The sequence below is a fragment of the Macaca fascicularis genome, chromosome 7, assembly GCF_037993035.2.
Source record: "Macaca fascicularis isolate 582-1 chromosome 7, T2T-MFA8v1.1".
Classification (NCBI taxonomy): domain Eukaryota; kingdom Metazoa; phylum Chordata; class Mammalia; order Primates; family Cercopithecidae; genus Macaca; species Macaca fascicularis.
Genome location: NC_088381.1, coordinates 58028468 through 58052229, shown reverse-complemented (window position 1 = coordinate 58052229; position 23762 = coordinate 58028468). Strand labels below are relative to the sequence as shown.

Genomic DNA, 23762 nt, shown 5'->3' with positions numbered 1-23762 from the left:
GTCATTATCATAAACAGAGAAATCCTAGTAAGTAGAGGCAGGGAAATGCTGCTGAACACCCTATAAGGAACAGACAGCCCCCCCAACAACAAAAATTATCCAGCCTAAAATGTCAATAGTGCTGACACTGAGAAACCCTGCTGGATAAAGGAACAAAGTGCACCAAAAGGGCAGCTCATTCTCTTACAAATGCCTTCTAGGCAGAAGAAAAATGCACCTCACAGCAAGGATTACAGTCTTTCTGAGCCTTCTAGCTAAGGCCTCACCTTTTCAACACTAACTAGTATTACGGATGGGGAGGTCTATAATTCCCCACAATTCACTGGTAAAAATGTCCGGGACCGAGCTTTGTGGGCAGGAGCTGAGGAGGAAGAAGATGCATGGTGTCTGCAAACATTTCAGATCAGCGAAATACTACCAGCTCCCTGCCTGTGCTTAGCCTACCCTGTTCCCCTATTTCAAATTATGCCTTTCGTTTCTTACTCCAGATAGTTTTGGAATAATAAATTCTTTTTTTTTTTTTTTTTTTTTTTTTTTTTTTTTTTTTAGATGGAGTCTTGTTCTGTCATCCAGGCTGGAGTGCAGTGGTGCAATCTCGGCTGACTGCAACCTCCACCTCCCGGGTTCAAGCGATCCTCCTGCCTCAGTGTGCACCACCATGCCCGGCTAAGTTTTGTATTTTTAGTGGAGACAAGGTTTCCCCATGTTGGCCAGGCTGGTCTCGAACTCCTGGCCTCAAGGGATCAACCTGCCTCGGCCTCCCAAAGTGCTGGGATTACAGGTATGAGCCATCACACCCAGCCTGGAATAACAAATTCTTTCAATTCCCCTCTCCAAAGTGAAATGGGCTGGGTGGGGCAGGCTGGGATGGACATGGCTCTTTTACGAAAGGGCAATGTGTTCTGGATGTGTTTCTCGATCTTTGTAAAAGACGTTCATCCCCAGAGTTGTTAGTTTATTTACTGTGACCTGATTTAATCTTTATCGACCTGATCTGACTTGTGTCATCCATGGATGAATTGCTTTAGAGACCTCACCCTAAACTGAGAAGCATGTGGGGAACAAGGAGCTATGGACATGCTGGTGCTTGCCAAGACATTGTATCTGGAAGCATGCTGCTAAGAAAATAATGTAACTTAGATCCTATATGTGTGTATGCCACACTTGAAGCAAGTCAGGGAATTAAAACCTGATCTGCTACAGCACCTTTGAGCCATTTCTCTTTGAGCAATCTGTGCCTTGGCTCCCTGCATCTCTCCAAGAAACAATATCAACAAGCAGATGCCTGGCAGTAGTTGAAATGAAAAGAAACTGAGCAATTTGAGGGTTCAGGTCATATACATTCTTGTCAGTTGTCAATTTATTGCCTCTTAGCTCTAAATCCATCCTTCTTTGCCCTGTTTTATGACACTGAAACTACACCCTGCAAACAGTTCTCCTTTGTCAGCGAGTGCAGCATTAGGCTTTCTCAACAGAGGACGCTGGAGAGACAAGCAAGGTGTCGCAGCGAAGTGGCTTCTCTTCCTGGATCAGGTGTTTCTTTCCTCCTGCAGTGTGTCTAGCAGCAGTGTGCAGGATGTCAGGGCGCTCCCTCTTCAGCACATTTCTCTACCACCCAGAGGCTGCTTCCTGTGAATCAGTTTTACCTGCCGGCACTCCCTGGGGAAATTCTTGGCCATCTGGTAGGTGGGTGTGTAGACCATTTCTGGTCCATCTGCACCCCCTACTGAGTGTCTCAGTCAGCTGGCAGGCTGCTTTTACAGACCCACTGCAGTCCAGAGCCTCTATAGTGTGTTACCAAGACAGACGCACATTCTCCAATAAGGGCTGAACCTCAGGATTTGTGGGGTGGGTTCTCCTCTTCTATGTTCTCAGTTCCTGTCTTGTCTACTTTCCCTTAGCCTTAGAGGTGGAAGTTGCTGCCCACGATTATTATTCCTGTATTCCTCAGGGTCCTTCTTAACCATCTTTTATTAGTCACAAAATCTTTAAATTTTTCCTGTTCAAATCACTGGCATGGTTTCTGTCTCCTGACTGGGCCCTACAGGCACAACACTTTCCCCACTTACTTTGTTAAGGGAATAAATGCTTGGATTTTTCAGGGCTTATGTAGACGGATTGTGTAGTTTCCTAGTGGATGCTACATTTCAAATGGCTATGTTTTTGCTGGGACTGGACTCAAAATGAAAATGAAACTAAGACTGGAAACACAAGTATGACAGCAGTAAAGCTCAAGATAACTCAAAAAGCCTGAAATGGAAGAAATGCTTTGACTTGACTCCTGAAGTCTCGTGGAACAAAACCAGCATGTGTTTCACAGAAAGGCCTGAGACACAGGCAGGGCTGTTTTTTCTCATTCAATATATAAACAGTCTACAAAGCTATCCTGAGGAGTCTGAAACAGTTGAAGCACTGTTCAAAAGTGACATGCTCTGCTTGTCACAACTTGATGTCTGCCCCTGGTCCACCAATGGGTGATGTCCGGCAAGTCTGCTCAGCAGGCATTTCAAACCTCCTGCCTGCTCCAGCCAGCCAGAAGCGGGAAGCTGGGATTGACTGTGCTATCTCTTTGGGCTCTGGCCATGGATAATGATCTGAGGCCAAGTACTGTGGGGTGCTGCCATGCCCAGGAACCCATCAGTGCCACACCAATAGGCCCCAGGGCTGCACAGAAGGCACTGGGAAGCCACTCAGATGTGCCCATGCTGGGCTAGGGTGTGTGTCCATTGCAAATGTAAACACTGCCTGTTTTTTAAGCCTGCTTTGTGTTTAGTAATTAATGAAACTGATCATTAATGAGGCAGACTGCTCTGTTCCTTCTCCACTCACCGATTCTTACCTGCTTTGTTCCCTCTCCACTCACCCATACTTACCTGCTCTGTTCTCTGCACCCTTTCCCACTGTGCCCTCAGGAGTAACCATCCTCACTAACGAACAACCCTTGGGTCCTCTTCCTAACCACACATCCTCTTTCTTCTGTCCTTAACCAAAGGCTGACCTCTTCTCCCAGCCAGGACTCCACTTCCTTGAAGCCCTGTGGAGTAAAGGCTGACCCTGTGGTCAGAAGGGGGTCTGGTGTCCACCCATTTTCCAGGCCCCCCCTACACCTCTGATGTGAACCCCAACACCTTATCCTGGGTTCCCTCTGCCTGCACTGGGAGCTTTCCTCCAGCAGCATACTCATCACAGATGATGACAGCAACCCCTCACCTCGAGGTCTCCCTCTCCCTCCCAAGACTGAGCCTCCCTTCCTGCTCTCCTGCTCAGCTTCATCCCCACTCCATCACCTGCTCACTCCACCCACTCTCCCTGCATCCTATTCCATGCAAACAGCTGTGGCCAAAGGTAACACGTGATGCACGGATGGCAAGGCCATAGGAAACTTCTCAGTCCTTCATTTCTTGATTTTATACTCTTTTTTCATGCTGTCATTGGAAGGGTTCCAGCCCCTTTCTCATGAATGTACATCAAGGGACATCTGCTGGGACATCCAATTCTTGCTTAATTCTGAGGTCCCCTGTGAATGGATTTGAAAATGATGGTAAGCACAGAGTAGTGATGGGAGCACGGTCTCAGATGTACTGCCCAGCTTTGATTCTTGGCTCCAAAGGCATGATTCTGCTATTATCAGCTACAGTAAGTTAGCCTGGGTAAGTTATCTGACCTCAGTGTGCCTTAGTTTACTTATCTGTGAGATGGGAATAATAATGGTATCTCCTTCTTAGGGCTATTGTGAGTACTGAATGAATGCTACATGCTAGCATATAATAAAATAAGCACCCAGTAAGGGCAGGCTGCTATCATTACTATTATTATCACCTGAGTGTGAGATAGCTTGAAGGCAAATGTAAAAAAATGGTCACCGAACCTGGAGCCCCATCTGTGTTGAGCCTGTTCTTGGCTATCAGTGGTGCAGTGGCCTCAGCCCAGGGCTTTGTCCTTCCTGTGTCCCATCTAAATTCATACTTCAGGGCCTGGCGTTTGTTTAGTGGAGACTAGAGAGAGGCATGGAGCTAAAGGCACTGGATGGTTGGGGCAGGGAAGTGGCCTGCCCACCTGTCTTGTCACGGCCACAGTGGGATGCTCCAAGACCTTGCCAGGGTTACGTGTTAGCTCTGCTCTGAAGCCTCTCTTGACCCCATCAGACATAATGACTCTCCTGGCCTACAGCCACAGGGCCCCCGCACAGACCATGGCTGCTGCAACTGCAGACTGTCCTGCTTGCCTCCCTTTACCTGTCTGTCTCCCCTGCCCCCATGTCTGGACTGTGTCCTTCTCTGGGTGGGGACCAGGTCTCCTGTCTTCTGTTTTCCAGTGCTGATTTGGGGCCTGGCACTGAAGGATTTTTTGAGTAGATCAGTGCCAGATGGTCCCTGCGCTTCCAGGAAGAACTAGATACCCAGGGGGACTTGAGTCTACGAGGCCCACCTTCAGGAGGAGATGAAGGGGTCTCTGCGCACCCAGGTGAGGAACCAGATGTGGAGAAGGATCTCATGTGTGACTACAGGAAGGTGGATGCTGTCCTGAGAAACAGGATTCTGGGCTCAAGGTGGTAATTGTGCTGAGTGCCTGGTTGACTCGAAAGCAACTGCCATGGGGTTTCTCCTTCCTCAAACAGGGTGCTGTGCTTCTAAACTTGGTTCCGGTGAATCGTGTGGCAAGAATGCTTAACAGGTGAACAGGAGAACACACTGCAAATAAATGTGACTAAGGCTGGAGGGACAAGCATGGCCTCAGGAAATGCTGTGCCCCAAGACCTTGGGCTGAGTGGAGCAGACGTGCTGTTGTTAGCAGAGGAGGTGGGGAGGGTTGGGCAGCAGATGACAACTCCCCATTGTGTGCTAGGGGCTCTGCACAGCATTTTTGTTTCTTTTGTTTTTTCAGACAGGGTCTCACTGTGTTGCCCAGGCTGGAGTGCAGGGGTGTGATCATGGCTCACTGCAGCCTCAACCTCCTGAGCTCAAATGATCCTCCTACCTCAGCCTCCTGAATAGCTGGAACTACAGGCATGCACCACACCTGACTAATTTTTTTTTTTTTTTTTTTTTTTTTTTTTTTTTTTTTTTTTTTTGGTAGAGACAGGGTTTTGCTATGTTGCCCAGGCTAGTCTCGAACTCCTGGGCTCAGGTGATCTGCCACCTCAACCTTCCAAAGTGCTGGGGTACAGATGTGAGTCACCACGCTCTGCCTGCACAGAATTGTTCATAAGGCTGACAGGCAAGCAGTTCTAACGGAAGCTTTTAACTTGCCACGTGGAAATTCAAATGTTTGGGCTCAGCTTCATGCTCATCTGAAGAATCAGTTCTGTAGAGAAAAGCTCTATGAGCTGCACTGCCGGGTGTCACCCAGTGACCTCACTGTGAGAAAGCAGGCACCAGCTCGGACTTCTTACAAGGACCATGGGTCTCTTATGAGCCTGTCTTGACGTGGAGTGGAGCCCCAGCCCTGGGAGACATGCTGAGGAGGTTCCTTAAACACATGGAGAGTGGGCAAAGCCCAGGATCCTGAGAGATGCACAGGACACAGCGATTCCTTAACCTTCTATGGCCTGAGGTTTTGTTAACAAAGTAAGATAGGTGTTTTTAATATTTAAAAGAAAGAGAAAACTTTGCAGGATTATTTATGCAATTGATTGTCTCTATAGCTATTCTCTAGTTTCTTGAAACAAGACTATAAGGTTTTTGAGTTGGGGGGCCTGAAAATCCTTGCTAGAGCCATAATGGGTTAAAATGATATTTAGATCACATCACAGCACAGGAACATCATCCCGGTGCCTTGAAAATGATAAAGCCAAATCCAAAGCCAAGGCCTAAGCATCCAGTCTCTTAGGAACACCATAGGCCTCCTCATAGCCAGAGAGAGAGGAGGTGCTTGGAAACCTCCGGGCCTTGTTTTGGTAGCTGGGAGCCTGGAGCTCAGCCCCCTGAATTCAGGATGTTCAGAAAGCATTTTTGCTTTCTGGCTTTCCCAGAATCTCATTCCCTCATTCCCCACCTACCAAACCCTGGAGTCCTGTTGGCAAGACTGGAGTAGGCATTCCCGCTTGGTGAGGAGGTAGCTGGGCTGGAGAGGGGGCTGTAGGAAGAGGGGTCTGCCGGGTAGGTGTGGCTCGTTCCGATCCCAAAGGGAGATGACTGAGTCTTGCTGGACTGAGATGGGATTTGCTGTAATCAGGACAAAGCAAAGAGATGGAAAGCATCAGCAGCAGACCCCACCCCAACCCACGCCCCAGGCTGGTCACAGAGGCAGTGTCTGCTCTGGGTTGATAGTGACTCCCCATGGCCCTCTTGTCTGGCTAGGCACAGGCCTGGATCAGCACGGCATGTGAGGGCCCAGGAGCTGCAGAATCTTTGGGGCATGTCTGGTTGAAGTTAATCCCCAGGGCTACAAGGATCTGGGCCCTCTGGCGTCCGGTTACCAAGGCCTTGGCATTATGAACATCCAGAACTCCCTGGGCAACACCCACCCTCACAGTGACTATGAGGGGTCTGGGGGTGTCCCAAGTGTGGGTGTTTTCATGTCCTCCTGGCACAGGAGCAGCCAGAGGCCCAGAGTCGTGAGGGCTCATTCTTGATGGGGTGTCTCTACCCGCCCAGCCTTTTCCTGCCAGCTGCCCCAGGGCATGGCTGTAAGGAGAAAAGGCTGCTGAAGTCGCAGGCGGGGCACCCGGCTCTCCGAGGGCCCTGAGGATGGCCGGTGCTCCTGAGGAGCCAGCGGCTGTGAGGGTGGTTGGTTCCAGCTAGGGCCTGACCCATCCTCAGAGCCGCAGTCCGAAGAAAGCACTTCCCAGAATGCTCTGCCTCTCTGGGCACCCAGGGGAGACGCTCTCACAGACACCCATACCTGTCCCGGAAAGGGCGGACGACTCCCTGTCCACGCCACCTGACTCTGGTTTAGCTGCCGGGAGATTTGGGACATGTTCTGGCCCGTGGAAGAGGAGGACTGAATATCATTCACTCCAGGCACATGAACCACTGAAGAGCTAGAAAAGAGGAAAATGCATTTATCCCGAGGACACACCTGGTTTGCATGAGGCTACCCGCCCAGCCAACCACACAATCCACCCTGGGCCACCTTCCTGGCTCTCTCTCCATGCAGCATGTCACTCGAGAAAATGACTAACACATCATGAGCCTCAAAGCCCCTTGGCTGTCCTCCTCTCCCTTCAGGGCTTCCTCCACACTGCTGAGTAGTCCTGCCATGTCTGGTAGTCTGGTACTTCCTCTCCTCGTCCTCCCCAGGGTCTCCCACACACTCCTCAGCCCCTATCCTATGCCTGTACATCCTCTGCTCTCAACAGATGATTTGGATCCCACAAAGAGAGAAGCTTCTTAGAATAAAAATAAGTCCCAGTGTTCACTCATTCTTCTGTGCTCTGGTTAATTTGTTCCTTTGGGGCACCTATGAGGCTTAAAGATTCAGGAAATAGGTTGCAGGCTGTCAGTTTTAAATGGAAAGAAAAGCTTCTCAATGAAAACCTGCTGGATGGGCCTAGTCCTGCTACCCAGAGTTTATCCCTCCCACCTTCGGTTCACCTTCGACTTAACTCAGTTCATCTTTATTAGGTCCCTGCTGTGTGCTGTGCTCTCTGCATGTCCTTTGCAGGCTAAATCTCTGACCCTGCTTAGCTCCTCGGCAGGCACTGTCTGTTTGTACCACCAGGCGCTTCTTCCGGGAGATTTTCCGGGCTATGTCAATTACATGAGAAGCTCATCAAAGACTAAAAGGCTGGGGGCAGACTTTTACTTCGTTTCAGGCCCCTTGTCCTGCCTCCCTGGGACTAGCGCAGCATGCAGGGCAGTGCACTGGGTGCCCATGAATCAGTCAAGTAGGGCAGAATGGGGCTCATCACAGAAGGCTTTTGGTAGAGGTGGATTTTCAGCTCCATGTTAAAAGAAAGGCAGGCTAGAGATCAGTAGAGACCGGGTAAAATTTTACTATTGTATTCTAATAAGTTTCCTATGCTATTTGATCCCTTTTAAAATAGGGAGAAACCAAGAATGTCAGAGACATTCTTGCAGTGATCATTGTAAAATAAGTTCAGTTGCTTATATAAAGGGGATATCATTCCCATCTTTGTACAATCAATTTCTCATTTAACATAAGGGCTCCTTTCCCATTCTCCTTCCTGATGGAAGTATTGCTTCAGAAGACATTTTCTGCTCACTATGGTCTAGTAGGGCCCTCTCCCACAGACCCTCAGCCCTTGATGTCCTCCCCAAAACACTGATTGATGAGGGCTGCTATAGCGTAGAAGACCTAGGAAAGGCACCTTGACTGAAAGGGATGGGCTTCTTGGGGCAAAGAGCCAGCCCTTGTGCACAGTCCTCCCTGGGGGCCTCTGAGCTACAGCTGCCTGCCTTAGTATGGACAGGCAGGGACCAAAACTGGCGGGACCAGAGCGGGAGGACTGTGGGTGAGGATACACTTCGGGTGCCAGCAACACCATTCTGCAAGCGGCCCAGGGTTCCCTATGGCTGTATTGGGCCCCAGAGTCCTTCATCCCACAGCCTACCCCAACCCAAGCCAGCTCAGACCCTTCGGATATATAGGAAATTCTGCACATTCCACAGGCTTTGGCCCCAACAGGCATCCTTTAATTAACTCAGTCATTTATTCATTCATTTTACAGACTAGTACTCAGCAAGTGCCTTTTCTATGCCAGGCTCTGCACAGGTGTTCAGACACTCCCTGGATTCCTTCCCCACACTGCCAGCTGCCCCAAGCCTGCTTTTCCTTCCCCATCACTCATCACTGCCCTGTGCACCCTACATTTTTGGTTCTATGACAATGGCCTCACCCAGGCTGTGCGCCTCATGCTGGCACTGTCTGCCCCGAGCACTGTCTGCAGCTTCACTCTTCTCCCAAAGGCCATCAGTGACAATGTCCTCCTCCTCACATGGCTCCCACGGCTGCTGCTGCAGACAGGGCTCAGGGCGGACAGTCCAGTGTGAGGTGCAGAGCCTGGGTGAGGCCATTGTCATAGAACAACGTGGTCATCCTCTGTTTCTCCCATTAGTGAGGCCTCCTCCAACAATGCCTCCCTGAGGCTTTCACTCAGCACACTCCTCAGGCCCTTGCACCTCTGCCCTGGTCAGGAGGCAGAACCTGACTTTTGCTTTCAGACCTAGCTGAAGAGTCAGCCAGACCTTCTCTGGCCATGCCACCTTGGGCTATCCTCTCGCCTTTGAACTGCCCCCTCCTTGCCTCCTGCTGCTGTACCCTCCCTGATCCCCTTTGTCCAGAGTGAAGGACAAGCAGCGAGTGTCACAAGGACCCAATGAACACGAGCACCCGGGCAGGGCTGGCACAAGGCTTGGCATAGACCAAGATCGGTCAATGTGTGCTGAGTAGCTGAGTAACTCAGCCGCCAAGAGAAGTCTGGAGGGCTTGACTATTGCTCAGCAGAGCCGCACAACCTGCAGTGATGATGGTTAGGGACTGCTCACGGAGGGCTGCCCTCTTGTCTGCTGTCCCCAGACCAGAGCCCCTGCCTGCAGCCAGAGCTCCTCAGAGCCTCAGAGCAGTGTGCAATTCAGCGAGACCTAGCTGCAGGCATGGCCAGAGCCACTGCAGTATTGCTAATCTGTCTCCAGGAGGTCTGTCCACGAACCAGTGTGGAAGCAAGATCCTCATTCCCTGTGTCTAGGGCAGTCCCTTGGCAGGGCCCTCTCTCTGAGTGGCCAGCCCCACCTACCCTCCTGGTCTCTGCCTACATCTGGAAGCTCTGCTTAGGCTCTGGCTAACCTTGCTGGGGGAGCCCTGTCCTGCTGGGCATGAGGAACTTAGGGTGTCCGGTAGGCACAGGTGAGTGCCCACACACCCTCCCCAAGAGCTGCCAGCTTCTCTGACTGTTCTTCCCAGTTTATGCTTCTGTCTCCCCAGAAGTCAGTGGAGCCAACCTTGCCTCCAGTGATGATGTCAGGGCTTCCTCAATGACCTACTAGATGCCCTTGATGCTAAGAACCAAGCCTTGGGAAGGTTGGACACCCTGCCTGAAGCCTGGAGTGCCCTTTAGGATGAGGCTCAGACATGATGGGCTGAGCTGTCCAGTCTTCCTTGGATTTGGCTGTAGCCTCTGGGTACCAGATGACAGGATACTTCCTGCTACCTTAGCTGTTCCCAGCTCCAGCTCACTTGGGTCCTGGCTAGAGGGAACTCACTCCCTTCTCGCTGGCAATCACTGCTACAGAACACAGTGGCTGGTGCTGTTCACATCCAAGAAAGAGTAACTGACACCAGGAATCTATGGCAACTCATGGAGGGCTCACAGAGCAGAAGCAGAGCCACCAGAATCCTCAGTTTAGCCCAAGGCCGGAGCGCCAGTCACCACTAACTCATGATTACAGCCCACAGAGCTGTGCTCTGAGACTCAGGACTTTCTTGGTGAGGGAGCACCTTCCCACGCCATTGTCCCCCTCACTGGCACATACCTGAAGGCCTTCCCGGAGTGTCCGGAGGGAAATGGGCTTCCTTGGGAGTAGATCTGCTGGGTTCCTGCTGCAGAGGCTGAGCTCATCATCTTCTTCTCCGCTGGGAAAACCAGAGCAGGAGTCACACGCGAAGGTTCCCTGCTCTGCAGACCACAGAGAAGGCTGCCCCAAGAACAGGTGCAGGGGTGGGCGCAGGAATGGGAGGATGCGAGTCGGGACAGCCCACCTGCATGCAATCTCCTCAGCCTTGCCTCTGCCTCCTCATCTCCCCTGGAGCCTCCCTGGCATATGAGGGCACTGGGCTGTTGTTCTTGGCCCCTAGGCTAGGCCACAGGCTGCTTGATGGCGAGGCTTTTTTGGAGAGTGGGGAAGATTAAAAGAATGAATGAGGCCAGGTGCGGTGGCTCACACCTGTAATCCCAGCACTTTGGGAGGCTGAGGCAGGCAGATCACTTGAGGTCTGGAGTGCAAAACCAGCCTGGCCAACATGGTGAAACCTTGTCTCCACTAAAAATACAAAAATTAGCCAGGCGTGGTGGCAGCCATCTGTAGTTCCAGCTACTCGGCAGGCTGAGGCAGGAGAATTGCTTGAGCCCAGGAGGCAGTGGCTGCAGTGAGCTGAGATCACGCCACTGCACTCTAGCCTGGGCGACAGAGCAAGACTCTGCCTCAAAAAAAAAAAAAAAAAAGAATGAGAGTTCTTTCTCAGACATTATTTTATCCAGTCTTTTCAACCCTGCGGGGTAGGGATTCCAAGTCCTCTGGTTCTGGGTGAGGAAGCCCAGGGTACCAGTGAAGAGGATGGGCTCTGATCTCAGCTCTCTGGGTCTGAATCCCAGCTCCAAGGTAAGAGGTGCAACCTTGGACTGTTACTTAATCATCCCCTGCCTCAGTTTCCCAACAGAAAAAAGGCGAGAATAAAAGTATCTTCCTCAGAGGGCTGTAGGGGGAATTCAGTGAGTTAACCTAAGTGCTTATGACAGTGCCTGATAACAGAGCAAACAGAAACTAAAGTTTGCTATTGTTTGTTACAGATGAGAAAAGTGAGGTGTGGCTTGTCTGAAGTCACCAGCCAGCGAGGGAGGGCCCAGGGCATGAACGCAAGCCCAGTGCTCTTCCCACTGCCCTGGAACTCAGCTACCCCTGCCACCCTCACCCAGCAGGTGCCATAGCCGGTGATGTCCGGAACAGCCCCGGACCTGTGTGCCTTGACCTTCCACTAAGGTTTCTTTGAGAGACTGAGCTCCTCTAACACTGAAAACACTCAGTCCCTGGCCAGGAGGTGCAATAATGCATGATTTTCTGCTACTGCAGAATGGTGAGCAGAGTTGGCTCACCCACAGGCTCACCCATAGCTACACGGCTAAAGAAACGGGCTCAAGACCCAGCTGGCTGTTTAGATCTTACACGAGGGAGAAGGTGCTTTGTATCGTGGTTTGAGAAACAGGAGTGGGAACACGAATGGTGGCAGGGTGCTAGACAGCAGGCTCCAGTTCTCCCTCCTTTGGCTCCCTCCTTTGGTCATTGAGGGTGCCCAGGGCTCTTTGAAATGCCCTCCCAGCGCCCCAGAATCTTCAAATGTCTACATGTCTCGTTCCTACAATCCCTAACATGTTCACCCACAAAGAGATATTGGAATAAAGGAAATAAAGGTTAGTTACATGGTGATTATTTTGTGCCTAGACAGCCCCCACATCTGCTCCCATCTCTGGCTTGCTGGTGGTGATTGGGGGCAGAGTGTGTAGGTCCCTCCGAGTGGCTGTGAGCAGTGATGCGGTGATGGATATTCAGGCTGGTGGGCTTGGGGCCCAGAGACCAGGCTGCAGGGACCACATGCTGACTCTCGCACGCATGGAAACAACTTCTGAGAGGCTTTAATAAAAAGGGGCCACTGAGCAGTTTTTATGGTTCATTTTCTTCTGCTGCAGTGACAGTTGTAAGACAGTGGGAAATCCTTAAAGGATGGAAGGAGCTCAGGCTCCTGGGTGTGTACTTTTAACCTAATCATAACATCTTGAATCTTGGAAATAAAGAGCAAGATTGGTGTGGGGGAGACATAAGGCTCAAACTTGTAGGAAGAAGGTAGACTTAGGTAGTTCTCTTGACTCTAAACTTAATGCAGGCCAGGCACGGTGGCTCACACCCGTGATCCCAGCACTTTGGGAGGCCGAGGCAGGCAGATCACCTGCGGTCAGAAGTTTGAGACCAGCCTGGCCAGCATGGCAAAACCCCGTCTCTACTAAAAAATACAAAAGTTCGCTTGGCATGGTGGCGCACACCCGTAATCCCAGCTACTCGGGAGGCTGAAGCAGGGATAATTGCTTTAACCGGGGAGGTGGAGGTTGCAGTGAGCTGAGATCACGCCACTGCACTCCAGGTTGAGTGACAGAGCAAGACACCATCTCAAAACTACAAACAAACAAAATAAAAATATAAATAAAAATAAGATAATAAACTTAATACAACCCATTTTTTTTCCTCATGTATTTAAGGTTTTTGTGGTTTGGGTAAATAAGAAACACATTTTCTTTGTAACTGCTCCAGGACATTTGAAGGGTATAACATTATATATAATAATATGTATTATAATATTATATATAATTGTATTTAAAGATATTTGACTCTAGTTTTCAGTCTTCTATATTTTTCTCCATTTTATTATTTTGATCTATGTGACCTGTTAAAGATGGAGACAGGCCTACTAAGATCTTCCACTATAATGTGGCTTTATCAGCATCTTCCTGTGATTCTAATTATTTTGGCTTTCACATATTTCAATGCTTATGACATCTGTATCTTCACTTTAGGTTACATCTTGTATCTGAATAAATTAAGCCTCTCTGCTCACTGGACAGTTTGAATTTTTCTTTGGCAACACTGACGAACCTACTTTCCTTCTTGGGTTTGCAGAGCATCTCCACCACCCCTTCCTTCAGGTTAAATCGTTCATTTCAGTTTGTTTTTGTTATATCATATTTTGGCAGCATATTGTTCAGGAGCTATTGATTGGGAGTCAACATATTTAATTATTCTTGATATTCACTGATGATAAATCTTTATCTATTTATAAATACTACACCCATCCCAAAATAAGTCTGGATCTTTGGTGAATAAATCTTTAAATTTCTTGATTTGAGGTTTTAGACTCTAAGTTTTATTTATTGTTTCTGTCTTTCGTATCTTCTAATAATTTTTACATTAATTTTCAGTGTTATTAGTTTCGTTTTTCATCCTTACTGCTTTTCCAACCTATCATTTCTGTTCTCGTGTTCTATATTTTGATTCATTTCATAAACAAGTACAATTTTACAAGTAGTTTTTTTGCAAGCAGAATATGTAGATAGTGCATGTCTGTGAACATCTTTCTGTTGTCCTCCAAATAGGAAAGCAGCTTGGCTGGTGGAAAATTTCAGGGTCACATATTCTTCCAAATTCTCTATTTATTCCTGCGTCCACCCTGCCCCCGCTGTCCCTCCACCCCCCGCCGCCACCGCCACCTTCCTAAGTCTTTTGGTATTTAATATCTTGGGGAAGGCTAACAAAAGATTTCTCTTTGTAGGTAAGGTAATTTTTTAAATCTCAACATTTGCAGGATTTTTTCTTCCTTTCTTCAAATTTAAAAAAGTAAATACAACAGATCATGTGTAGGTGTGAGTTTCTTTGAAATTTTTGTTTAGTATTCATTGAGCTCTTTCACTTGGAAAACCTAAGTTTTTGTATTTTGGGAAAATTCATGTTTCTTTCTAATTCACTGACTTGGATTTCTGCAATATTAGCCTGTTTTGTACTGATCCATTTTATTAAACATCACTCTCCCCACCTCAATAACTCATTTTCAGACATGCAGGATGGCCTGGAATCACCTAGAGAAGAGATACTGAAGATTCTCTGAACCTTCTCCTCTTTATCAGAAAAATTCATTTCCAAAGGAGGACATTTGTTCTCATTCCTTCCCTTGGACCCTTCCCCCCTCTTCTTTTTTCTTGTCTGTCTTTTTTTTTTTTTTCTGTTTTGTTAACTTTATGGAAAAGTGTCTATGTTTGGATTTATCTGGGACGCTGTGGGTCTCTGGTCAAATATTTCAGGCTTATCTGGAGAGAAAAAACCTTTTAGATGTGCTGTTGTCTCTTCTTACTGGATGAAATGATATTTCTCTAGAAAAGTCAAGGAAATACTGATGTGGGTGGGTGGCCATGGGAACCAAGAGCCGGGAGCTCCCCTGTTGTGCTGAGGGGTCTGGTTTTTGTTGTGTGTTGACAATGGGTCTTGGTGCTGCACTGGCATCTGCTGCCCTAATGGGAGGCAGCTCCAGCACCCGGAGGCTCTGACTTTCCACCAACATGCTGGCATCAGGAGGGCTGAGGTGTGCTCCCTCACTACCTTCCACGGGCCTGTCTGTCCTCGCCTCGGGCCTCACTGTCTTCAGCTTGTTAGCCCCAAGGGGACAGGATTGGGCTTCTCTTCCAGTGACGGAGTTCCCCATGTTTCCTCTTCACAAGCCAACTTGTTTCTCCCTTCAACTCATCTTGACTCCGTTGTATCTTATGAAAATTCCTTGACCACATGAAAATAGAATCCTTTTTCTGATTTTGGAACCAACAAAGATCTTTCCAAATTTTGTATTTGGTTAATCTCAGTGATAATCTGAGTGGGAGGGCGAGGCAGCTGGACTTGCTGGCCCCATGCGATGCCTTAAGTTATAACTGTACCATCTCCTCTAACGGCAGTGCTGACATAGGTAGACAGCCTAATGACCACCACAGAGGATTAATCACATGAACTCTACGCAACTGACAAAAAAAGATTGTCTAATAATCTGGAAATACGTTCATAATAAACTGTCATGTGAAAAAAACTAAGCTACTGTGAGCGCAATTTCATGTAAAAAAAGAATATATATGTGTAGAAAAAGAGAAAAAACATACTTTAAAAAGTTAAACATGGTTATATCCAGGTGGTAGGATAGAGGATCATTTTTGTTTTTCTTTTTTACTGCGTATTTTGATGTTAAAATGTGGTCCTCTGTGTGTTAGGAATTGAATTTCAGCTTTTTACAGAGACATGTCTTTGGCTTAATAAAACTAAACAGCACAATGGAACAATAGAGCTCATTTGTTCCAACTCCTCAAATTTTAATGATGGGATGCCAGGTCCCAGGTTGGTTACCCTGGGTAACTGGTATATAACAGGCAAGGCCAGGAGTAGAGAGAATCCATTCCAACTCGTGTATTTTTATACCCTGCAATGGTTACTCTAAACTCACCTTCCGTGGCCCCCTCTTACTAACAGTAGCTGTCGGTAGATGGCCTGAAAGCAACTGTAAACCCCACACTCTCAAAACCTCAGTGCCATTTGGAAACTTACATGCACTGATTCCTGCAAACATTTCAGCAAACCGAGGATCTCTTTCCTGGGAGAAGATTGCATCCGCCTTTTCCACGGACTTCCCAGCCTCATGAACACCGGCTGGTAGGTTGGGGACGGGGACCTGTTTGCACATTAAATAAAACACAAGGGCAACTCATGCGTAAGGCACAGAGTGTGTGTCCCCAGGAGCCACCAGCTCTCCTTCATCAGAGCCCCCTCCCTCTGGAATCACTGGCATTTGGGGCTGGAACATTTTATCAGGTGGGAAGCTTTTCTATATGTGAAAGCCAAGAACAGCCGGTGAGGGGGTTGGGGGCAGTGAACTGAAGGTCACAGGAAGGATAACAGAGTCACACTGATTACTTTCTTAGAGCGAGAAATGAACAACAATCAACTTACTCTAAATATCAGGAAAAGTGGACATCATGTGGAGATAGGAGAAGGAAAGGAGACAGAGCCGGTGAAGAGGGAGGCTCAGAGCATGACAGGAAGAGGCACATTGAGGAAGAATGGGACACAGGCGGTGGCAGGGAAATGGCCAAGAAGCCAGGGGGCCCAAGGGGATCAGAAGCTGCTCTTGTTGGTCTCTGAGTATACTCATACTAGAGTTCACGCATGGTCCTCAGAAATGTCCTTCAGCCCTTGGGTTGACTATGGCCCCTGGTTCTTCACCTGGTACTCACACATTCTTCATGGCTGAGTTCTGTAGGGAGGAGTGACAGCAGCAGATCCCCAGGGGACCTGTAGGTCTGCTCTTTCCATTGTAGTGTGTGGATGGGGCAATCCTTTGGGCTGAGGGGCTCAAGCTCAGGGCTGAATTGAGTCCCCAGTCCATTGGGCTGGAGACAATTCCAACAGGGAAAGGGTTTTCCAGAAACTCACCTGGGATAAGTCGTATGATGACAATCCATCTCTCTGGTGCACTTCTAATTCTGCCTGCTGTTGCTGAAGTTGCCTGTGAAACAAGAAGACAACAAAGAGGGTCATGAAGAACAGAAGGGATGACAATAGGGCTAAGCCAGGACTTTTCCCATACCTCAGAGGCAGGGTGGGTGATACCCAATGGATCTCTACATTGTTTTCCATTTTTAATGATTTTATTTTATTTTTAATGCCCTAAATCAAGACTCCAGACATTGCACTTCATGTTTAGGCTACCACACTCAACTATTTAAGAAATCAATTTTGATGTGTGACTTCATTTTATGCAGGGTCAAAAGATACAACAGAACAAAATTTTAAGGCAAATTCAGAAAAGCAGTTGGGTTTAATGCCGAATGAAGCAGTTGGCTTCAGCTAACACTTAGCCATAAACGGGCGGGTGTTTACATTATCTCATCCAATCCTCACACTATGCTTTCACAGTGGTTATTCTACCCTCATATTAAAATTAAGAAACTGAAGTTCAAAGAGGTTAAGTGGTTGTCAAGGTCAGCCAACTGGCAAGTGGCTATGACAGAACAGAGCCAGGGTCTGACCTGACACTTCTGACTCCAAGGGACTTTGCTGCCTGCTCCATTTGGGGAAGAAAAAGACTTGCTGGAGGAAATGGCGGCTTTAAGTTTAAAAACTGGGTTGTTTTCAAGAGAAAGTGAACTCTATAGCTCAGAGCCTAAAAATGGGGCAAATGACCGGATCCTCTTCAATTGTAAATATCATTAAGAAGGACAGGCAAAAAATTATTAGTGGTACTATGCAATTCAAATTACTAACAGACATTACTCCCAGCCCAGCAATCAATTTAAAGCATATGAACAGACAATTCAAGCAAAATAAATAAATAAATAAATAAATAAAAGGACAAATATACATGTACTGTATGTACATATAATAACATATATATAATAGATATAATAAGCAAGTTAGGGAAACATTTTGCCATTAAAATAATCAAAATAAATGTAAATTAAAACACCTTTGAAGTATAATTTTTCAGCTGCTAAGTCAATAAAAATATGTTTCACATGGTGGCTTTGCATTGAAACTACCACGGTCACACGGTGTTGGGGAAGTGTGCATGGCACGACCTTTTCGGAAAACTATGGTGACACGGATGAGGGACTGTGGACTTGCTCACACTTTCACACTCTCCCAGGTTGTCATCCTGCTGCTGGTCTGTAGTAAGGAAATTATTCAGTGGAAGGAAGTAAGAGCTACCCATGCAAAGTTGGCTGTAATCAGGAATGACTTTCTAAATCCTGCATATTAATTTCCTGAGTGACTATTCCATAGCACTGACAGCAACCACGGTGAAGACCGTCTGGAAACACAGGAAGGTATGATGAAAGGTGTGGAAAAGTTCAAGTGCAGCACAATATATTATGCACGCTGCAAATATGGCCACAAACATCATGTGGGTGAGCAAAATTTAACACCAAGAAAAACAATCTCTCAAGTGTCTGCATTAATTAGGAAGGTTATGTATGGATTTCCATTGTTTACTTCCACTGTCTATTTTGAAACAAGAAGGATCACAGTGGGTCTCCTCTGACATGTTCATGGTCCCACTTTTATCACCCATGGCTGTGTCCTGGACCGGGTGGTGGGGAACCCCCTGGAGGAACTGCAGACAGTCCACCTCCCTTCATCTGGGTCTGGGATGCAGGGAGAGCTGGCTAGATATTCTGTGGATAAGAAGTGAGGGGAGGGTGGGAGAGGAAGCCTTTGTTATCTAGGATGAGGAAGTGGCTGGTGGGGAGGGGCAGGTGTGGAAGGTGCTCCAGCTTCCTGGGGAGGAACCACCAGGAATGCATGGCTAGAACACTGTAACAAAACTGTAAACAAACTGTAACAAAAGCTCTAACAAAATTGTAACTGTCAGCAAAAGCACAGGCTTGGTGAGAATGTGGAGGCCCCCGCCCAGGAAGAGGTGGTGTGTTTGGCGACTGTGGAAGGAAGGCAGGGGTAACACCTGCACCCACCCCTGTGCATTTGCCCCGGCCCCCTGCTAGATGCCTGCATTCATCCCAACTCACCTTAGGCTCACAGTCACCTTGGAAGTGGGTTTTCTGTTTTTCTAATTCCCTTTCCGCATGAAGAAACTGAGGCCCAGAGATGCTAGAGGTTTGCAGAAAATAGATGGCACCCTCAAAAGGGATGATTAAAGAAGGTTTAGGGAAGGGGCTACTTAACAGGTATGGCCATAAACGTACAGGTGTTTACATTATCTCATCCAACACCCACACTAAGCTTTCAGAGTGGTTACTTTACCCTCAAGTTAAAGTTAAGAAACTGAAGTTTAAAGAGGTTAAGTGGTTGTCAAGGTTGGCCAATTGGTAAGTGGCTATCACAGAATAGAGCCAAGGACTGATCTGATACTTCTGATTTCAAGGTGCTTTGCTGTCTGCCCCATTTGGGAAAGAAAAAGCTTTCATAGATGTTATACTAGGATGGTGAAGAGCCCCTAGGCTAGCAACAACAGGAAGCCATCATCATCCCTAGGGCCAAAGGGACAGAAGGAGTGAGCAGCTATCAGACCTGTGAGAGCTGTGGTGAGCAAGGCTGCCTAATACCTTTTCCTCTTCCACTCTTGTTCCTTTGTCTCCAGTCAGTCCCTCCGCTGGCCAAACTTAACCAGGACAGACATCAAGGGATCCCATTTGGCCCTTTCCACAATGGTTAACTTCAATCTTCCTCCCAGGCAAACAGGCAAGGCAGAGGGTGCACCAATTGTGTGTGGTAGAAACACAACCACCAGGCTGGTAAGTGGTGAAGACTGAGCGAGACTAGATTTTCTCATTCCAAGTGTAGGCTGTTTGGATTACATAAAAGATGCATTGCTATTTGCTGACTCTTCTCAGCTCCTAAGAAGCAAATGCACACAAGTGATCTGGTCCACAGCTCCTCTGATAACAGCAACGCCCGGTACATCATTTCTTTTGACAGGCAACTGGTCAGTCTCTGTTTGACTTTCTCTGCTAGAGAGCTCACTACGTTTTGGGGCAGCTTGCTCCATTTGCAGACATAAATACTTATAAAAAGCATGACCCCTAAAGAGCCCAAATGCACCTCCCTATAACTTTCATCTGGGGAACAACTTCTGCCCCTGGAGAAACATAAAATAAGTTGGGTTCTGTTTCTAAACTCTTTTTCTCAGCATTACAAAAGATGTATGATCTCAACACCACTTCCTCCTCTGGCCATGCCTTCTGTGCTGATGGCCCTGGTGTGTGTGTGTGTCCCCACCATAAAGGAAGGTCTCCTCGATGGGAACCCCAGCTGGAGGACCTGGTGAACATTCTGTTTCGAGTCCAGCCCAGAGGAGTCATTCATTCAGTGAACCGTACGGAACTCTATTGCCAGGCACTGGGGCAGACCGATGACTCAGAACCCACAAGATCCCTGCCCTCATGGAACTGACAGTCTCCAGGGAAAGACACACGTGGGCAAGCAATTACAGTGTGGTGAGTTAAGATGACGCCTCAGGATGAACAAGATTCTATCCAAGGGTACAGTCTGCCTCCTAATGTCAGTGTGGGAGCCCAGATAAAAGGAAAAGGATAAAAGCAGAAGCATGTGATCTCCCACCAGGCAGTCTCAGCCCATGCTTGTTAGACTAGCAAAGTGGGAGCACCAGAAATAATTTTCCAAACAAATTGGTATTCCAGAAATTGAAAAAGGAATCAATATTCAATAGAAAAAAAAGCATTCCTTTCTATACCTCCTTATTCTTACTTTATGACTTTTGTTTTGTTTTGCTTTGATTCACATCTTGGGGACACCATCACCTTCCACTGAATGTAGGGCTGATGGCCAGTATTTTGTCAACATTTTCACATCTCTGCAGTATCCTCATTTCAGAGATAAAGCAACTGAGATGTAACGATGAAAGTGTAGATGTAAGTGTCCAGGGTGTGAACTAAGTGTCCAGAGTAACACGGTTAGAATGTAAATGATGCATCCAGGGTGACATGGCTAGAATGTAATTGACGTGTAAAGGATGCATCCGGGTGACATGGCAAGAATATGGAACACATAGGTCTCAAACCCAAGTCTGTCTGGCTGGAGACCTTGCACAGTTTTTCCTCTGTCCTAAGCTGCTGCCCTAGCCCAAGAGACATACCCATGGCTATAACATGGACAGTTATTCCACGTCTCCCATTCCAGTACTTTGGGCATCTTGAGCCATAGGAAAGAGAAAAATCTGTTCCTTGGGACTTTGGTGGGGTTGAAGCAGTGAACTCCCCATGATGGCAGCAACCCATGAACCATTTTCTACCCCTTTCCCAGAGCCCTACCTTCAACTCACAAACATTTTCCAGGAAATGACAACCACTCCTACCTGCAACTCAGGCTGTGCCCAGCCCAGGCCCAGAATCTCGGAGACAGGATAGGATCACTGTGTGGAGTTGTGTAGCTGTGCCGCAGGTGCCTGGCCAAGGGGCAAAGTGGGGCACAAACCCAGCCCTCTCCATTCACACACCTTGGTGCAGGTCTGTGTTTGGGGAGGGCCCATGTTTCTAATGTGCATAAAGGCCATGATAAGGGGTCTTGGTATTAGGCTGGGGGGTTGCTTTCAGTTCTGTTCCTCTTTGGGCTCCTAGACCAGAAAAAGGTCCTTTCACTGGGAAGCAGAAAATCAGGTCACAGGTATGGCTGGCAAATCCCCAGGACCCTAACCACTCTGGCTCTGTGGTCGGAACATCAGCATCTCCATCCCACAACCTCTGGGTTTCTGCTTCCATAGCTGAGCATGTGTGGAAGAGAAAGTGCTGACCTGCAGGCTGCCCCATCCTGAGAAGAGCCCTGGGGAGTTTTCTCAGACATTTCACAGCAATGGTATAAAAATAAACCTTGGTGTGCTTGCAAATTCCAGAGAAGGAGAAAGCAGGGCTGCTCAGGAGAAAACTGACTGACAGCACATGCGAGGGAAGTGGGTTCCTACCGCAGCCAGTGCTGCCCTCCATTAGCTGGGCTACAATGGCTGAGGAGTAGAAAGTGAATGCTTCAAGCCCGGCTTCCTGTCGGTGAGGTGCAGGAGGCTGGGCAGATGCTGTCAATTTTCCCTCATGCTCCCTGGACAGGGGTTTTTACTCAGCCTAAGTGAGTAAGAAGGCATGAAGTGGGCATTCCGAGGTCGCTGGAATCATGTCCCTGGGAGTAACTGGAAGCACACTGGGAGGAGTCTGGGGATGGAGGCTAATAATATCCATCCTGGTTGAGCACCATCTGCATGTCTATTGTGAAGCACTCGAAATGCTTGTTACAGGGTTTGGAATTGATTTGATCAGGGCCAGAGAGCAGCATGGTCCAGTCATGCATGTGTGTGCATATGTGTGTGTGTGCACACGTGTGTGTGTTAGAGCTTGCTTCCTGGCCATGTGGACTGGCTCAGCAGGGGCCTGATGGAAGGCAGGGGAGATGGTCAGTAAGACCGATGATTGTGATGGGGCAAAGGCCTCAACCAAGGCAGTGCCAAAGAGGTAGAGAAGGAGATGCGCTAGAGAGAATCCCAGTTGGAACCAGGGGCTCTGGTTCTGTACCAGGTTGCCTGTTGAGGTGAATGAGAGGGAGGGATCCAGGATAGCTCCCAGATCTAGGGTTTGGTGACTGGGTGTTTCAGGCCCTTACTGCCTCTATGCTCTGCAGAGAACAGGAATGCAGCCTTTCCTTTGACTTCTTTTGTACCCACCCCTATGCTCCACCACCTGCCTAGGACCAACCTGGTGGCCACTGCTAAGCATGACAAAGGAGACATGATGGTCGGTCGGCTCAAGAGAGACTCAATCATGATTCTGGGCATGCTGGGGTTTTAAAAACACATGCACACACACACACACACACACACATGAGCCAACAGGTGTGGTTATGACAACATTGGAACAATGCTGTGACAGGAAAGAGGACTTGGCCTGAACAGACGCAAAGAGATAACTTCAGATCACTTCCCTAAAAAGATGTCAGAAATGAAGAAAGCACAGCAGCTAGGTTGTGCCCAAGTAAAAACACTGAAATGACTCAAGCTAAGAAACAGCCCCAAAAGAGTGTTGGCCCCCAATGCCAAGGCACGTTTCAAAGCTGTGGTGTGTGACCAGTATGTTAAATCAGTCTGGGTTTTTCTGGACTTCATTCCATATTTGATGGAACAGGAGAAAATGCAAGGGTGATGAAGAGGTCTTCTTTGTAGTAACTTTACACAAATGTTTGACATTAAACACTCAATTTCTCCAGGAAGTTTCTTTTGGATGCTTTTGACTGAAAGCAACCAAGCTTGCAAATTGCCCACACTTCACCCTCGCCATCCCCTTCCATCAGCACAGAGCATTTAAGGATCTTTCCATAACAAGTCTGCCTACTGCTGGCAAAGTCTCGCCTCCCAAATTCAAAAAAGAGCTAGCCAGTTCACATTCATGGTTGTCACTGCCCTCTACCGTCCACAGTAAACTTTTTCAACCAACTTCACCAATGCAGGACCTTTCAGTTCAGAGACACAGACTGAGGATTCCGGTGTAACTATGTCCTGAGGGGGCATCCTGATCCATGTAACCTCACAAACTGCAACAGCAACTTTCCAGTGGAACTACATAGGCCAAACCCTATACAAGATGGCTTTTCTGTTTTCTCAGTGCTGCCTGACTTTCAGGAAAAGAAAGCAAAACCTCAGCCCCAAGGGTGGTTTTCACAGGGGGATATTTACTTTTCTTGCAAGCCCCACTGCAGTGCTACCTCCTAGGGATGCTTTCTCCGAGGCCCCGAGGGGAAGTATTTATTCTCTGCTCCCACTGCATTTTACCTGTCTCTCCCGTCTGCCCCTTCTTACGTTCTCCATGTTACTGGAGCTCAAGTCTTAGCGTGGAGTGGCTGGAACAAGGGGCCATGACAGGAGGTGTGAGCCTGGGACAAAGCTATGGCTTGAACAGATGCTAAGCAGATCCAGGCTGGCATTTAAAGCTATGGCTTGAACAGATGCTAAGCAGATCCAGGCTAGCATTTTCCTCCTCCTCTCCCTTTGGGGCTCCCACC

At 48.0% G+C, this 23762-nt stretch overlaps 1 protein-coding gene across 10 annotated transcripts in view; it reads right to left on the bottom strand.

Moving 5' to 3' along the window:
• The window catches only part of ARNT2 (aryl hydrocarbon receptor nuclear translocator 2), a 203601-nt gene that overhangs the window by 12248 nt on the left and 167591 nt on the right, over positions 1-23762 (bottom strand). For 6 of the 10 annotated variants that reach the window (XM_065548283.2, XM_005560250.5, XM_005560253.4 and 3 more), the window contains 5 exons: positions 16683-16755; positions 15798-15921; positions 10434-10533; positions 6844-6982; positions 5999-6164 (listed from right to left, as the gene is read on the bottom strand). In XM_065548283.2, coding sequence (XP_065404355.1) covers positions 5999-6164; positions 6844-6982; positions 10434-10533; positions 15798-15921; positions 16683-16755 — 602 coding nt within the window. Of the gene's footprint in view, positions 1-1327; positions 3518-4428; positions 5305-5998; positions 6165-6843; positions 6983-10433; positions 10534-15797; positions 15922-16682; positions 16756-23762 lie in introns of those variants that run through there. The other 4 variants (XR_010588193.2, XR_012415246.1, XM_005560255.5 and 1 more) reach the window with 2 other exon arrangements.